At 40.9% G+C, this 18641-nt stretch overlaps 1 protein-coding gene across 1 annotated transcript; it reads right to left on the bottom strand.

The window, feature by feature from the left end:
- Positions 1-1079: 1079 nt before the first annotated feature.
- Atp6v1d (ATPase H+ transporting V1 subunit D) lies at positions 1080-18640 on the bottom strand. The gene is made up of 9 exons (XM_021179069.2): positions 18490-18640; positions 14486-14603; positions 9749-9828; positions 8226-8293; positions 7474-7518; positions 6133-6236; positions 5629-5695; positions 3095-3173; positions 1080-1708 (listed from the first exon to the last, which is right to left on the bottom strand). The coding sequence occupies exons 1-9, from the start codon at positions 18528-18530 to the stop codon at positions 1567-1569; spliced, it is 744 nt and encodes a 247-aa protein (XP_021034728.1). The 5' UTR covers positions 18531-18640; the 3' UTR covers positions 1080-1566.
- Between the last annotated feature and the right edge of the window lies 1 nt (position 18641).

Consider the following 18641-nt stretch of genomic DNA (forward strand, 5'->3'; position numbering starts at 1 on the left):
CACCCAGAACCCGTGTAGATAAGAACAGCCCAGTAGTGCATGCCTATAATTCCTGCATGGGAATGCTAGAGACAGATCCCTGCAGCTTGTTAGCCTGCAAGTCTAGCCTGTTTGGCAAGCTCCAAGACAGTGAGATTATCTCAACAAAGATGGACAGACAGGCTAAGGAACAGCTCGAAAGGTTGTCCTCTAGCCTTCATGTGCATATGCAAAACGTGTATATGCACATACCAAAACACAAAAACTTAAGTGAGTAAACTTTTATGGTCAGTGAGATCGCTCAACAGATGAAGGTGCCTGCCCCTAAATCCCAACTGCAGTTCTATCCTGGGAATACACACACACGGTTTTTTATAAAACTTAAGTTTGACTATTTGGGCTTAAATTCTAGATTCACTGTCACCACTTTGTAGCTTTAATTTAAAAGCAATTAAGCTCCCGTGTCTCAAATCTTTCTTTTCTCTACGGAACGGGCTAAAACACCTATTTTTGGACTTGGGATGTGTTTAGCATGAGACTTGAGTAGGCTCTGTAGCACCAGTTTAAAACAAAACAAAACAACCACCTCATAAACACACAAATCAGTAGTACCTGGCAAATAGTCCTAAATGTCTGCAGAATCATTTAGTATCTTTGCTGTGGTAGCAGTTGGTCAGACTCCGTTAATGCTGGTGTCACTCTCATAACCAAGAACTGTCTTGCCCAGGCAAGCCCAAAACACACAGAACTGGTTACATTAAGGTCTGAGTACTCCCAGACAATCAGGCCAAATCAAGCAATACTGAAACTTCAAACACCATTTGGTCTCTCCACTGGCATATCATCTTCATAAAGAAAACAGCAAAATGCTATTGCTCCTAAGCAAAAGCTATCTGATTAGTCCAAAATAGGAATGAATATTGTTCTTAGATTAGGAAGGAAGTATTAAGAAGCCTACATAGTACTAGTGGTCACTTATAAGTAGCCCAACATGCAATAAACTATCTCAAATCTAGTAACACACTAGATTGGTCAGTGATCTGAGCATAAGGACACAATCACTATTCTTAGCTAATTCTCAAAAAGAAAAAGAAACAACGTGTTTTTAAAATCATTTTACTCTGCTCATAGGTCACATTTAAATGGGCAGAACTGCTTCCATTACAAACACATATCGTGCAAAGAAAAATAGGTGAAGAATTGAGCCATAGGAACACAATGGCTTTACAGCCTCGGACAACAGCGGCAAGGTTTCCAAGTGGGTAGGAAGGAAGGTTGCTCACAGCCTTTGCCTAAGACCATGAATGTTTATTGTACATATTTCCTAAAGTTTTAAACAGATCGGTCAAACAATTGTAAATAGAATAATATGACACTTTCCACAGAGGAAATTCTGTAGGTTGCTGGGCAGGTTTTGCAAATCTCAGGTTGCTGAATTATGATGCAGGAAAAAGTCTTACAAGGCATTCTGATAAATCTTACAGCCAGAGAAATTCATATGCCAAAATAAATATCCACACATACCGAACCTACACACTGAGTTAAAATGGAGCTGATGTTCAGTCTGAAGGGAGCAGAAGAGGGCAGCTATTCGAACAGCAGGTCCTCATCCTTCTCTTCAGCCAGCAGGTTGGCAGGCTCCATCACCTCTCCAGCTGCTCTCCGCCGCTCCAAGTCCTTCTCAAATTTTTCCTTGATAATCTTTTTCTTCTCCTGTATTTTCTTTAACCTGCAAGAAGGGGACTTTCTGAATGCTGTTTCAGTGCATAGAAACTCAAATGTCTTCAGTTTCTTTAACTAGGCAATAAACATGGAAAACTAGATTCTGACTTTCATTTTCAGTAATTTAAAACTCATCTCAAAATATTTGAGAAGAAACACTAATATCTGATTGCAGTAACCCTATACCCTATTCTATATTAAATAAAACTTGAAATCCATTCTGTACTGGAACAGATTTTGAGCATTCTGCTTTTACATTTTTTGAGTCACTACAACCCTAAACATGAATGATAACTACAGTTCTACTTTACACTGAGATGCTCCAAGAGCTAAGAACAGCATGCTTCCCTAAGCACACCTCTCGCTTGCCCTCCCTCCACTGATGCAAGCTTAGAGCACAATCCCTTTGTTTACTATTTATTTCCCCATACTGCTCTAAATCTTCATAAACAGCCAGTGGGCATCATTTCTCAGCACTTACAGAAATCCGCCTTCCTCTGCCTCCCAAGTGCTGGGATTAAAGATGTGTGCCACTCTTTTGTTTTAAAGAATAATCTTACTACTTTTTCTGAGAGTCATAAATTTTTATGCCATGTTTAATCTATGTGCAAAACATAACACTGATCTGTACAGCCTTTGAAAATATAGTAGTCCTGCTCTCTGTAGGGGATACATCCTAAGACTAGCAGATCTGAAAGTTTATATATAATGTTTTTTCACGCATGGTCAGCCCTTTGTAGCTAAACTTTCTATCTATATACTAACGCAAATGTGGTTAAAAATTGATAAAGTTTAATTTGAAAATTAAGTATAGTAAGGTATTAACAATTATCCCCATAAGTCAAAAACTTTCATCTCTTAAACACAGCACCACTGTGGTGACAGCTGGTACCTGCTCTGATAACGGATGTGTACTAAGTGACTGACAGCAGGTAGTATACAGGGTGGGTATGTTAGATGAAAGGATGCTTCACCTGTCAGCAAGGGACTGCAAAGTCTCATGCTACATACAAGAGCATACAATTGAAAACCCACATGCTAGGTCTCTCAATTTCTATTTCACATTTTGGACTGCAGTTAGCCACAGTCAACTGAAATGAAAATCAAATGCAGGCAAGGGGGATTACGTTTATAATTTCTGCTTTCAGTTTTCTTTCCTCTGAGTGTGTATTCTAATATAGCCCAGGATAGCCTTAGGCAGCTTACAGTCTTGCCTTCTGAGTTCTGGGATAATAAGCAAGTGCCACATGCCCAACATTTATTTCTTGCTTTTTATTTAACAAAACCAAGTGTGCTTATTCCAAAGTTCATTAAGTACATTAGTCACTGAGCAAACCAAAACTGTGCATATGGAAAACAAAACAAAAACCAGTAAGTGCCAATTTCCACAAACCTATAGAATTCTTCTCGCTCTCTCTCATCCAGTTCTGTGATGATATAGGCAAGGGTGCGTTCAATCCGGGGAATAATGACTAGAGTTTAAGAACATACGTATGTGAGAACTTAACCGCCCTTTAAAAAGATCCCCAGTATTTATCTGAATAGTACTTACTATTTTCTAATTGTAGCAATAATGTACACCTAATGCGGTAAACTTGGAGAACAAAACAAAGTGAGACACAATCTAACCAAATAAGATTACCTTGTAAATATTTTTGGTATGTACCCTTCCAGTATCTTTTCTATGTACAGATACCATATTGGGTCAAAACAGATCCAACACTAGACTCTTAAGTGTACCTAAACAGATAACAGTAAGCCTCAGGTGTTACTTTAAAACACACGAGAACTGTGTTAAGTGCTGTGACTGTTGTGTGTGTCATTCAGTTCTGCTTTACATACAGTGTTCCTATTCTTCCAGAATGGGAGCTCCCCAAATTTGAGAACTATTAACCTTATTCATTTTGTTTTTGTGGGAGTTCAGACTAACACTATAAACAGCAGACAAGAAATATGTTTCAGCATCCAGGATCTAAAAATGGAAGTAGAAACAATAAAGAAATCACAAAGGGAGACGACTCTGGAGATAGAAAACCTAGGAAAGAGATGAAGAGTCATAGATGCAAGCATCACCAACAGAATACAGAAGATAGAAGAGAGAATTTCAGGTGCAGAAGATACAATAGAAAACACTGACACAACAATCAAAGAAAATGTAAAATGCAAAAAAGACTTTCAACCTAAAGTTATCAAAAAAGATAAGGAAGGACACTTCATACTCATCAAAGGAAAAATCTACCAAGTAGAACTCTCAATTCTGAACATCTATGCTCCAAATGCAAGGGCACCCACATTCATTAAAGAAACTTTACTAAAGCTCAAAGCACACATTGCACCTCACACAATAGTAGTGGGAGACTTCAACACCCCACATTCAGCAATGGGTAGATCATGGAAACAGAAACTAAACAGAGACACAGTGAAACTAACAGAAGTTATGAACCAAATGGATTTAACAGATATCTACAGAACATTTTATCTAAAACAAAAGGATATTCATTCTTCTCGGTCACAAAACAGGCCTCAACAGATTCAAGAAGATTGAAATAATCTCATGCATCCTATTAGATCACCACGAACTAAGGCTGGTCTTCAATAACAACATAAACAATAGAGAGCCCTTATACACATGGAAACTGAACAACACTCTACTCAGTGATAACTTGGTCAAGGGAGAAATAAAGAAATTAAAGACTTAATGAAATTAAGCGTTTAATGAAAATGAAGCCTCAACATACCCAAACTTATGGGACACAATGAAAGCAGTCCTAAGAGAAAAACTCATAACTATGAGTGCCTCCAAAAAGAAACTGGAGAGGGCATACACTAGCAGCTTGACAGCACATCTGAAAGCTCCAGAACAAGAAGAAGCAAATACACCCAAGAGGAGTAGATGGCAGGAAATAATCAAACACAGGGCTGAAGTCAACCAAGTAGAAACAAAGAACTATACCAAAAAAAAAAAAAAAAAAAAAAAATCAACCAAACCAGGAGGTGGTTCTTTAAGAAAAATCAACAATATGAACCAACCAGTACCCCCAGAACTCCCAGGGACTAAACCACCAACAAAGAGTACACATGGAGGGACCCACGGCTCCAGCTGCATATGTATCAGAGGATGGCCTTGTCGGACATCAATGGGAGGAGAGGCCCTTGGTCTTGTGAAGGCTGGATGCCCCAGTGTAGGGGAGTGCCAGGATAGGGAAGTGGGAGTGGATGGGTTGGTGAGCAGGGGGAAGGAGGATGGGATAGGGAGTTTTTGGAGGGAAAAACGAAAGGGGATAACATTTGAAATGTAAATAAAGAACATATCTAAAATAAAATAAAAAGAAATATGTTTCAGGAATAAGGACATAGCTCAGTGACAGAATACCTGCCTAGCCTGTGCTAAAAGCACTACCAAGTAATAATGTCTACAAATATTTTTAGATAGTACTATTAGGGCACCAGCTGAGGAAAGGTCTTTCTTCAGGCTTTGCTCCTTTCTTACCTAAGAATAAATGTTTCTTTTGTGAAAACTGAGTTCTTCAACCAACAACATTGTTAACAATATTGTACTGTTTTAAATAATAGAATAAAAGATATAATAAAATAAATATAGCAAAATGAGACAATAGCCTAAGGTGAGATTTAAAGATAAATGTTTAGTGTGTTTTTAAAAAAAAGATCATTTAACCAATGGACAGAAGCTAAGAAAGCACTAAGACTCTCAAGGAACAGTGTCTCTTCTCTAGTAACTGCATGAATGATCAGAGGAGCTTGACCAGTGGTAACCTGGAACTCCCTCATGATGCACCGTGTGTTTTCTCTCCTCACTGTGACAGAAGCCCACCTTACCTTTCAGCCTGGTGTGCTGGGATAGAGTACTAAAGTTGGCAGGGAGGGACAAAGGACTGAGCAAAGGACCTCCCAGAAGCTCTGACTCACCATGCTCAATGGCATTAACACGCCTGTTGGTGATTTTAATGGCTTCATCCAGGGTAACAAAGGAAGTCTAAAATAAAAGGACAAATTAATAACAAGCATGTCTCCATGATCAGCCAAACCTGTACACTTGGCCCCACTCAGACTTGTACAAAACATTTGGGAACCCAAAAGACAACTTCTTTTCAGTCTTAGTGAAAACTCACTTGAGATTTCTATACAACTAGTGGTATTTCCATGGGAAACATTCCCTCATAGCCTAGATACGTATTAACTGGACACATACACAAACCATGTTATATTTACGTTAAGTCTGGTACTGACCATTGCTGTTCTTGTCTAATAGAGTGGAGCTGTACCACTAACACATGCATTTTATTAATAAAAAGCAAAGAAACCATCACTTCAGAAGTCAGATCATTAGGCTTGTTTCACACAGGATCATTTGAGTTGAGTGTCCCATGTGACTGCCAGAAGCCAGGCTGGGCACTCTCTGCTGCGACCCACCTGCAGGGAAGCCAGTTCCACCAGTAGTTCCACTGCTTTGGCATAATTCCGCTTTAGTTTAGCCAGCTGCTCCCCACCTCTGGCTAAACCGGTCAGTTCATAGCCTGAAAGAGCCGGTCAGACAACATTTTTAACTAGAGAGTAGATAATCCTCCAAGAATTCCCAAAAGGCAGATAATTCAGAAGAATAACAAGCATGGAAAGAACTTCACTAACTTCTGTTACATGCAGATTCCAAACCCAGGATGCCATACCCAGCTCGCAGGAGCAGGCCTCCACTACCCCACAGGGCCTCAGGGACAGACCAAAGACAGTCCCACTTGAATCTCACTTGGTGAACCAATGACTTTACAGGCTCATATTACAGAGGCATGAATTACTTGGAGAACTATTGACCCCAAAAGTTGCTTCACGGGAAAGTCTCCCTCCCCCTAGCAGTTAACTTTCTCATAGCTGCACAGTTAGACCCCACTTCAAGCTCTCTCTACTCTAGCAACCCTAGAGACCACGCATAGCTAGAACAGAGATGCATGAGGGATGGCTAGAATCTCAGCTAAGGATCTAATCCCCTTCTAAGGGAAGGTCCACAAACCTGATCTTGAAGGTCTCCTGCAGGTTACCAAAGCTTCTCTAATTGGGATAGTAATAGCTGGGTTTTGTAAAAATTTTATTTTACAAGACTACTAGAGTAACTGTTAAGGACAGAAGCAAGACATACATGTTTGTGTGTGTGTGTGTGTGTGACCTGTGCACTGGAGATGGAATCCAGAACTGAACATGCCAGACAAGCTCTACCACAGAGCTTCATCACTAGCCCTAGAGGGGACACGTTACCACTTTACAAGCTTGGTGGATGAGCTAACAGTGTCCAATGTCATTAGCACAAGGAGACTTTCTGTACAGGTGACAATTCCTTTATTATATGACCCTCATTTAACACTGTACACAATTCAGTGAACAACTTCATGAACCAATGACACAGAAGTAGCAGAAGAAAGAATATTTTTATATAGGAAAAGTTAATTACTTCGCTTTGAGAAAAATAAACAAATGTTACTTATCCCCACAAATGCTGCCAAATTAGGAAAGGAAAATTCCAAAAAGCCTGGAGTAAGCTAAAACTCTCTAGAAAGACCCATTGTTCAGAACGTGTCATAGAACATAGATCTTACTCTACTTTTAAAAGACATGAACAGGAATTATAAAAAGTCCATGGTGAATGCAGCTTAAGCAAAAAGGCAGTGCAGAAGTCTAGTGAACTGGTTATAATATTTTTAAACAGCAAATGACTACCACCTCTATCTCTCAGTTACTATTACACACCTTAGGATCTGCACTTACTGTCAGTTCCTTCGTGGTAATGTTCAAACACTGGCAAGGTAACACCTGTTAGAAAGATAATGAAGATGTGTATATGGACTCACAGACTGGGCAGGAAGTACTTTTTCTTTCTTTTCTTCCATTGGCTCTGGTTCCTCTGGAGCAGACTATGTAGCCCAGGCAAGCTGTTTTTCTTTTTAAAGACAAGATTCTACTATGTAGGCCAGGCTAGCCTAGAACTTAGAGATCAGTTGGTCTCTGCCTCTTTAAAAGGGTGCTGCTTTCTATACTAAGTATCAAATACTAGAAATATTAAATCAAATACTAAAAAACCCAAGAGATTAAGTTTAGAACTATAAATAGTTTCAAGTAATATACTTAAAAATTTGTCTTCTCAAGAGCTTGCTTCTTCTCAAAATTAAAGTTATCCTGAGTACTAGAACTAGTTGCAAAACTTTTTTTGTTTGTTTGTTGAAACTTGTTTGTTTGTTTGTTTTGGGGTTTTTTTTGTTTGTTTGTTTTTCGAGACAGGGTTTCTCTAGCTGTCCTGGAACTCACTCTGTAGACCAGGCTGGCCCCAAACTCAGAAATCCGCCTGCCTCTGCCTCCTGAGTGCTGGGATTAAAGGCGTGCGGCACCACTGCCCGTCTTGTTGCTAAACTTTTAACGTGCCATCAACTTGGTCCATATTTAGAGGACCTGGGGCTTTGCCATGCAGCTGATCAGCTGTGACCTGTCGCCCTCACCCTGCAAGGATTGGGTCGGTCAGTTACCTGCTACATTGTCTTTCTTTGCTCTGATCTTCACTTGGGCTTTATTCACATTTTGGATAACTGTGGTGCTGGGGGGGGGGGGGGGGCGGGGAGAGAGAGAGAGAGAGAGAGAGAGAGAGAGAGAGAGAGAGAGAGAGAGAGAGAGAGAGTCTTTATTTAGTATTGTTTGCAAAAATGACTCTAAAAGGACCCATTGGATGTTAAAAACAGGAATAAGAAGTCACAATATGTGTCAGTAGTCATCTTTTTTAAGATTTATTATTTATTATAAATATATAAATTATAAACACACACACACACGAGTTCTCTGTCTTCAATGACACCAGAAGAGCAAATCTTATCCTATTACAGATGGTTGTGAGCCACCATGTGGTTGCTGGGAATTGAACTCAGGACCTCTGGAAGAGCAGTCAGTGCTCTTAACCGCTGAGCCATCTCCCCAGCCCCCAGTAATCATCTTTATTCCAGAAAAGAAACCTCACAGAGTTAGTAGAGGCCCTCAGTGCAGAACTAACAAGCGCTAACTCACTAGCCACAGGATAAGCAAATGTAAAGTATGTGGACGGCCTGTGTTTTCAGTGAGTGGACATGTGACTTTAGAGGATGTATTCCTAGCAGTAAACTTTCTTTCCTTCTAGGCTTACTGTTCAGTTGGTGAGCTGTTATTTACAGTCTTTATCCTAGCTTTCTTCTGATGTCGTCTAACTCACCATCTGTTACAAAAACACTAGCCACACAAAATACACTACTATTGGCCCCCCCTTCTGCTGGAAAAGTCAGAACAACTAATTACATTATCCTACTCCTGCACCAGCAGACACTGAAACCTCCACCTAACTGGCTTCAGGGCCCACCGGTGTAAGGCCTTCATGACAGGAAACACTCCTATGGCAGGAAGGGCCCATGTCATCACAAGAACACTAACAAGTCCAGCTTGTTAACACTAAGAGCTTCCACCTCTGTCTAGCCAAGTACTCTCAGGAACACTTTCCCTTAAAACCGGGGTAACACCATTATCTGTCTCACAGAGTTACATGAGGGAATCAACAGGCATCATCTATTTGCAAACCGGTATGCATTCTTTGTCAAGCCATAATGATGTGATAAAAGCCATAAAGCTCTCAACTGAATAATGGATTCCATTCTCAACAAAAATGTATCCTAAAAACATGAAAATGTTCACAGTCATTCCCTCAGATTCAAAAACCTAGGATTCAACTCAAAGACCCAGCCCTAGGAGAAATGGTTAATAAATTGTAAGATTTCTTAGGGTACAAACCTGTGAAAAAACATGGCAAAATGTTAAATGAAAATGGGCTTCAAAATACCAAGTTTTCTGTGCTCAGCACTTATAAAAAAAACCATTAGAAAGATAAGAGGCAGTTACCTATAAGGAAGGTAGATGCAGTTAAGGTTATGACATTAGAAGTATCCCTATTACTGTACCATTTGACTTTCTACATTTTTTAATTAATTGAACCTGAAGCACTGGGTTTTTTCAAACACCCTGTTTGTCATCTTACCTGAAGTCCCCTGCTGTGAATTTGGCCTCAGCCAATGAGAAGGCAGCTTCTCTCATCACTTCACCCATCAGCATTTTAGTCTAAGAAAGTACAAGTCAACAACAGAGTCAGTCAAGAGCTTACAGAAAAGTCATGCCAAAACTAGTTCCTTTTACTAGTCATCAGTCATGCCATAACTAGTTCCTTTTACTAGTCATCAGTCATGCCATAACTAGTTCCTTTTACTAGTCATCAGTATTTTATGCTAAGCATAAAGCATCAGCATCAAAAAATGATTTGATAATGAGAAACTCCAGGTCTGATCATGGCCCTGATGATGTTATAAAACCATGAGCACTAAAATTAAAATAAATTCACTGACAAACACCAAACTGAATCTAGCAAGGCTCACTTATTCTTGAATAAGTACATGTTGACTTGCTCACCCAGAGTCCAAAACCCCATTGGCATACTAGCACCAGAGTGCAGCAGAAGATGTAACACTGGGGAAAGCCAACTTTTTTTTTTTTTGGTTTTTTTGAGACAGGGTTTCTCTGGAACTCCCTTTGTAGACCAGGCTGGCTTCGAACTCAGAAATCCACCTGCCTCTGTCTCCCAAGTGCTGGGATTAAAATGCCACCATGCCCGGCTTGTTTTTTTTTTTTTTTTTTTTTTTAAGAGAAGAGAAATTGAGTCATAAAAATATAAAATTAGCTGAACAAACATTAAAATAAACATATCTGGTATGAGATTGATAAGAAAGAGAACAGAGTGTTCAGAAACAAGTCTAGGTCTATGAAAGAAATTATTATACTAAAAAGACCATTTAACTGTCCTTCCATTCACAAAATGACAACCTCCTACCTTACAACATTCTTCCACCAAAAAAGACCCATCTGTAAAAGAGGTCAATACATTTTCTCCTCCCCTCCCCTGTGTGTGTGTTAGAGAGAGAGAGAGAGAGAGAGAGAGAGAGAGAGAGAGGAAAGATTGGTTTTCCTGCTCTATGACTCTCCACTTATTTGCTGTCTCTTGAAACTGGAGTTAAGCCAGCAGCTAGCAAGTCCCCACGCCACCTCATCCACCCTGAGTTACGGGTTCCTGGGATCATGCCTAGCTTTTTACATGGGTTCTAGGCATTTGAACTCAGGTCCTCTGGCCTCCGCAGGCACTCACACTTACATGGACATACCCACAGATACACACATATACACATAATAAAAATACACCTTGAAACACATGCACAATGAGCAGATGGAGAGGCGTGCACCTGGAATCCTGGCAGGTAAGAGATAGAGACAGGAGATGGTTTAAGGTCATCCTTCATAACACAGCTTTGAGACCAGCCCAGGTTATATGCAAATGTTGCAAGAAAACTAAACCAAAACAAAAATTATAAGCCAGGTGTTTTGCACCTATAGTCATAATTATTCAGATTAATAAGACCAAGAGAACTGCTTGAGCCCATGAACTCATGGGAATTTGGGCAAAAAGGTAACTCTCAAAATAAATAGTTATAAAGTACAATACTTTCCAAGTCATTTGACGATTTCTAAACCTTGTATAATTTAGATCTCTAAGAAGTCAGCACAGGGCTCCCACCAAACCCCAGCACTGGACAACTAAAGCAGAAGGGCTGAAGTAAGGTGGGCTCTACCCAGCCTATGACTGACATCCAGGATAAGAAAAGTGAGAGAGGGAAGACAAAGGGCAAACTTTATATTTAACAAAATAAAACTTAAAGAGCTTTAGTTGTAAAACAAAACAAAACAAAAATAAAATAAAATAAAAAGCTGGGCATGGTGGTACACACCTTTTATCCCAGCACTTGGGAGACAGAGGCAGGCGGATTTCTGAGTTCAAGGCCAGCCTGGTCTACAGAGTGAGTTCCAGGACAGCCAGGGCTACACAGAGAAACCCTGTCTCGAAAAAAAAAAAAAAGAGCTTTAGTTGTGTTGTTTGGTTGTTTGTTTGAATTAAAACCCTAGCACATATAAATCCCTAGGTCTGAATCTAAGGAATTCAAAAATCTCAATTGCCCTTTAATTTACAGATACGAAGAAAATACTTTTAGTGTTTTATACATTTACTAGAATACATAACGACCTTTTTCTTTTTTTCTTTCTTTCTTTTTTTTTTTTTTTTTTTGGTTTTTTTCAATGAAAAGAAACTCACCAAAAGAATCAAATTACCAGTGACCATGAAAATCTGTACAAGCTCACACATAACTGAAAATAGCACAGACTGAAGACAACACTTCAGCACAGCAGACTGGCAACAAATGAAAACTTCATTAATACCCATTAGGAAAGATGTACGAAAACAAGCAGAATTTAATTATAAACTAGTATTAAATCATGGCAGTTACCTACAACTTGGAAGAAGAGTATAAAATTATTTTCTGGAAAAATATTAGCATATACGCACAAAAGGATTTAAGCATTTCCTCCTCCCAAGGCACTATTAAGACTAAATACTGGACTATAGCCACATCATTAACCATTATCCACAGAAAAATACCATATTATAAAGACCTAGACAGATTTTTGTACTGATATATAAAGTTGTCTATGTTATGGCAGAGTAGGGGAGAAGGAGGAGAAGGCAAAAATACTACACTGTTTATTCAATACTACTGTTATTTTAAAATCCATGTGTATGCACAAAATACTGGGGTCAGAGACAGCTCAGTGGTAAAAAGCACCTGATGACTCTCTAGATCTTGATCCCCAGGACCCATATAAAAGCCGAAAGGGCTAAGCACAGTGCCAAACATCTTTTTGTTATTTTGTCTTCCCACCCCCCCATCCCCAGAGCTGAGGAAGGAAACCAGGGCCATGCGCTTGCTAGGCAAGTGCTCTACCACTTAGCTAAATCCCCAACCCCAGTGCCAAACATCTTTAATCCCAGCACTTAGGAAGTAGAAGCAGGCAGATCTCTCTGAGTTCAAGGTCAGCCAGGTATTCATAAAGAGTTCCAGACCGGGGGCTGGAGAGATGGCTCAGCGGTTAAGAGCACTAACTGCTCTTCCAGAGGACCTGGGTCCAATTCCCAGCAACCACATGGTGACTCACAACTACCTGTAATGGGAACCAATGCCCTCTTCTGGTGTGTCTGAGGACAGCTATATGCTATACACCTATACTGTATGCATATACATTAAATAAATAATTCTTTAAAAAAAAAAAAAAAGAAAAAAGATTTCCAGACCAGCCAGAATTATATAGTGGAAATAGAGTACTGAAAAGCCCTGCCTCAGAATAAAAGAGGACACATAGCATACACCTGTGGTCCCAGCACTCCTGTGGGGACAACAGGTGGAGCTAGAAGAACCCTCTGACCAGCCAGCCTGGAGTCCACAGGTCAGCAGCAGATACAAGGAGACACTGCCTCAGTAAGATGGAAGGCAAGAGCCAAGAAAGTTGCCTTCTGACCCCACACATGTTCTCTGGCCTGCATATGCACATAAGCTACAATAAACAAACTCATATTTAGAAAGTGGCAAAACTAACTCAGAGAAATGAGAGGACTGCTAGAGGCAAGGAGACCTAGCAAGAAAACCTTTAGTTTTGAGAATGATTCTGTATATAATTTATATACTATTCTGTATAATTCACAATTTACCCCACCCACCCACCCAAAAATCTCTGAAGAGAATCTACTATGTGCTGGCACTATTTCAGGAACTGGATATAGAATACTGACAAGACCAAGCCCTTACTCTGTGGAAATTAAATTCTCTGGTAGGAGTGAAACCATCAAATACGATAATTATCATTCAGTAGTATGTAGCAGCGTTAGATAAAATGAAGAGATATGACACAAGTAAAAACAGTAGTCACTTCAGATTGTATGATCAGTAACAGCCCCTTTGATGAGATCAGAATGACCAGAGAAACCAGTCAAAAGAAGTTCTAGGGAGGGATGGAGAGATGGCTCAGCGGTTAAGAGCACTGACTGCTCTTCCAGAGGTCCTGAGTTCAAATCCCAGCAACCACATGGTGGCTCACAACCATCTGTAATGAGATCTGATGCCCTCTTCAGGTGTATCTGAAGATAGCTACAGTGTACTTATATGTAATATAATAAATAAATACATTTTAAAAAAAAAGAAGAAGTTCTAGGGAGCTAGATACAATCTCTTATGCCTGGAATCTATCATTGAGAGACTGAGGCATATAGTCCCAGACTATCCTGGCCTACAAAGCAAGGCCTGATCTCAATTTAGAAAGGACTAAGGTAAAAAACACTTTAATCACAGAAAACATAATGAAAAGCCCCTGGAAGGGGACATGAGAAAGAGCACCCCACATGAGGTGAAAGAGGCAGGCACAGTACAGATCAGATAATGTAGCTCTGTACATGGCAGAGTTTGGGTTTTATAATGAACTCTCTGAAACTTAAATTTCTGTGTGTACATCTGCCTACGTAGTACATAACAGTTCTGTATTATTATACCTATTATAGAGGTATTATTATTTTTGAAAGGAGAAAAGTTGACTTAAATAATATCAAGAAAAATTAGGAAGGAGATATTTACCTATGCAGTAAGGTATACATTTAGCATAAATGAAGCCCTATGCTTAATCCCCAGCACCAGAAGGAAGGAAGGAAGGAAAGAAGGAGAAGGGAAGGGAAGGGAGGAAGGGAGGGAGGGAACAGAGAGAGGGAGGGAAGAAAAACGTAAGTGCCCAAGGCCATATTTTGTTTTCCTTAGATGTTTATTAAGTAGATACCCTGCTCTAAGCAAAGTTCTACCTCTATTATCTTCTTCAGGATCTGTCGAAATCGAAGAGTTAAGGCATCAGACTTTTTCTTCAGGAGGTTTCGACCAGTCTGTGCTCCTTTTAATCGAGCCTTCATGATGGTCTGTGCCCTACAGAAAAAAAAAAAAAAGCAAACATATTTATTGTACCACTTAAAAAACACGACAAATACCACTATGAGAGAGAGATCTGCATGCTGTTTTCTATGCACTAAGAGCTGAGCGCACTCATTCAGGTGCAAAGAACGCATCTGCGAAGTGCTCACAAAAACTGAGAACGGCTTTCTTTGGAAAACCAGGCTTGGGAAAATCATGAGCTTACTTTTTTGCTACTGTATTTTTGTATATTCTATACTTTATCCACAATGATATATTATATTTCTATTACTGTTGTGACAATAAAGTCATAAACAAAGATCTTATTATCACTGGAGGTCAGGCAGACAGGAATTTGAACCAGATTTGATTCTAATGACTTACCCAAGACTCAAAAGAAGGCTTAACCCTAAGAGCACTAGACCCCAGTTCCACAGTGCATCCCTGAAAGATGTTACATTATGGCACTTGAACAGTTTTCCATCTGAAAGGGTAGTTAGCAGTGGGTGACTGCCGTGACCCTCTCACCAGAGTCTAATCCAGTGAAGCTGGTTCAGTTTCCAGCCCAAGCAAGAGCTAGCCACACCAATGTGTATACTGAACATTCTGCACTGTTGACACTAAATAGCAGAATTAAGACTCAAAAGATTGGAAGAGGGGCTGGGAAGATGATTCAGTGCGTAAGAACACTTGCTTTTTGAGCATAAGGAGCCAGTATCCAGGAGGAAGCCAGGTATGTCTGCATGTGCCTGTAGCCCCAGCACTGGTGGGCAGAGATCCTGAGAGCACCCTCATTAGCCAGTCTAGCCCAAACCACAAGCTTACAGTTCCATAAGAGACTGTCTCAAGGCAAAGAGGAGGAAAACAATTGAAGAAAAAAAAACTAGACATCCTGTTCTGACCTCTACAGGCACAAGCACCCACATACTTGAATGCAACACATACACACCCACACACATACACACAGGAAGGGGGGGGGGTGTGTGTGGATGGGAAGAAACTTAGATAAAATTTAAGTTACTCCCAGCACTGCAGATTCCTACAAGTTTGGAGCTCATGGATGAACTGACGGATAAACTAAAGGTCGTTCTAGATGACTGAACCTCTGTAAATGGAAAGTTTTCAGTTATGGAGACTAAAGAGCTGAATATGGAGTGGTGAACAGCTGTAAGCCAGCACTTGAGACCTGAAGGCAATAAGACTGGAAGCTGAAGGTCAGCCTGGGATATACAATAATGAATTAGAGGTGACGTCCCTAACACTTACAAGAACCAAGATTTACCTGACTTCTATTAACTCCAGTTTTTGTGCCTTTTCCCCACTTAAGATAGGGTCTTATGTATCTCAGGTTGGCTTTGAACCCCTGGTCCTGCAATGCTTCAGGCATGTGCCACCACACCCAAATTTATGTAGTATTATCGAGTGAAGGCCAGGGTATTGTGCATGCTGGCCAAGTGCTCTACCATCTGAACCACATCCCTTTTGGACCTCCTTTGGTTCCATCCAAACTTGTTTCATGTTCTCTGGTGATACATGAAATGAAAACAACATTCCACAGGACAATACTACCAAGCGAATGAAGGAGAAACCAAAATCAGTACTGTGTGATCTGGACCACGGCTGTTGAACCTGCTCTTTTCTGTTTCAGAGCTGCTTAGCGCCCCCCCCCCCCCAAAAAAAAACCCAAGGAAACAAGAAGTTTGACCTTCAACTAAAACATTGACTTTGTCTCCCGTTGAATCAAAGACATCTGACTATATGACAAAGAACCTGCTGTCAAGCTTTGGGGAAAATATTTACTTCCCACCCCTGACTTCCTCTCAGCTAGCAAGCAGAGTGCTCTCAAATAATAGTTTTCACGATCACAAACCTATCATTTCTCCTGTCTGAGCCCAAAGAAGCCCATTTTTCACCTTGTAGTCTTAAATTAAAAGTCCCAAAATAAAAATAAAAACATACCAGCATTATGAATAGTGATTAAATATGGCCAGACATTATTTATAACAGCAAGACCACTAACAGCAAAGCAAAAAGGTGAGCGCCATTCTGGCTCACACAGGCATGCCTGGGCACTTTAAAGAGCATGAGTTGCACTCAGGCAGGCTCAGAAAAGGGAAAGTCAGAAGGGCTGGGGTGTCCACCTGTGGCTGTGTCAACTGTGCCTGCTCTCTGACAGGAACAGAAGTCAGGATTCTAGCCTCCCACAGAGACACAGAGACCCTGTCCTTCCGGTAGATTATCTTATGAAGAAGGGTTCTCTCAGATCCCTAACACATTTATGAGTTATATAAACTATATATTCAATTAAAAACCCTTTTTCTTTCAAAGAGAGATCTAGGATCTATCAATCAGGTGTCAGCTAAAACAAGTATTTAATTCTCCTATCGGCCCTGAGTTTTGTTTGTTTGAGGCAGGCATGGTTATTTTTACTTTTAGGTGCTGGGGATTCAACCCGGGCCTTTTGTATGCCAGGCAAGAACTCTGCCTCTGAGATATTACTCAGTGGCATTACAGTTGGGGCTAGTGGCTGGGGGTGGGGGGAGAACTGTGGTCATCCTAGGAGCATATCCTTGTGTTTCCAGAAGCCATGTTGGAATCGGATGTCTCAGTAAAGTTTGGATGGGGCCATTACATGCTGGCTTTGAGATCACCCTAGGGTCGTCCGGATCTTTAGCTGTTTCACAAGCACTGCATTTCCCCACAGCTGGCCCGTCTGTACAGTTAGTATAACTTGCCATCTCAAAGCCAGTGGGGAGAAGGTGAAAAGTGTTTTTTTTTTTTTTTTAAATAATTAAACCCTTTCATTCACTCAGAGCTACATACACCCTGGCAGAGACAGAAACTCATTCTGTGGTTTAAATGTAACTATTTAAGAGTCCTTGGATCTGTAGGTAAAAAGGCATAGGATAAGGTAAACAATACAGTCTGTCTGTCTGTCTCTCTCTCTCTCACACGCACACAAAACCTTAAACAGGCCCCAAAACAGGACCACAGTGAGAGACCTAAATATTAGAATAAAAACTGATTTCCTTCTTCAGGAACAATTGAAGATGAGAGCACAAATAAGAATAACCTTTTCTTTCCACAAATTATTATTTTTGAGAAGTTTTCACTTCAATTGTCACTTCTCCTAACAAGAATGTTAGGCCAAAGCAGAAAGGCGGCCTGTAACTGAACACATCCCAAGCAAGGGTTCAAGGAACAATATTTTGTGGACCTTCTATGCATTAAAAAGATGCCTCCTTCATCCAGGAGACAGCCCAAATAAATACCCGCGTGACAGTGTCATGAGTGACATTTGCTAGACGTAAAGAGTGCAGTCATCCCAGGGCTATAGGAATACCTCAGAAATGCAGGGATGTCTTCCCACAGCAAGTGACACTTGACGGGATCCAAGACTGAAACCTACAGCTGCGAGAGGGTGACACATTCAATGTCACTTTGGCTGAGGGGCCTTCTAGACGCTTCCCCATCACATAACTTCCCGTCTGGGAGCTTTGGTCAGACCTCACCTTAACGTCTACATCTCACTCCTCAGCACTGATGAGCCCTGGGAGGCAGAGATGGCGCCGACGGCTCAGTTATGTAAACTCCGTGTGTGGCTCAAAGGATGTGCGGAATGAGTGAGTAAAGGCATCGACCTCCAAAAGCTGCCAGCAGGTGAACCCCCTTTTCCTGTGGACTGGAACCACTTTCTCCAGCCTCTTCTCTCAGAAGGAGCAGGGGAGGGGAGGGTTGGAAAGAAACCTCGCTCGGAACTCAGAGGAAACGAAGACCCTGGGGAAAGCTCAAGGAGCGACCCAGAAACCAAGGAACCTTGCTGGTGGCCAAGGGTACGCAGGAATGCGTGCCGGGAAGATGTGCCTGAACACAGTGTCGCTTGTCCTAGTCTTTAACTTACATTCGCGAAGGAAAGATTTCAATCCGGTCTTTGCCCGACATCCTGACGGTGACTCGGGGCGAGACAATCGGGACCGCAACACCTCCAGAACCGGTTACCCGAGTGCCCGCCTCCAAGGGAGTCAGCTGACGGGGTCACTTGACAATTGCGTT

This window comes from Mus caroli, unplaced genomic scaffold (genome assembly GCF_978045245.1).
Source record: "Mus caroli unplaced genomic scaffold, Mus_caroli_1 scaffold_14, whole genome shotgun sequence".
NCBI classification, from domain to species: domain Eukaryota; kingdom Metazoa; phylum Chordata; class Mammalia; order Rodentia; family Muridae; genus Mus; species Mus caroli.

Excerpts from the sequence above, each read along its gene's own strand:
- Atp6v1d (XM_021179069.2), bottom strand. The coding sequence starts at position 18,530 with ATGTCGGGCAAAGACCGGATTGAAATCTTTCCTTCGCGAAT. Across the intron at positions 9,829-14,485 it reads TCCTGAAGAAGATAATAGAG|ACTAAAATGCTGATGGGTGA; the intron begins GTAGAACTTTGC and ends GTACTTTCTTAG. Across the intron at positions 6,237-7,473 it reads TTACCACGAAGGAACTGACA|GCTATGAACTGACCGGTTTA; the intron begins GTAAGTGCAGAT and ends CGGCTCTTTCAG.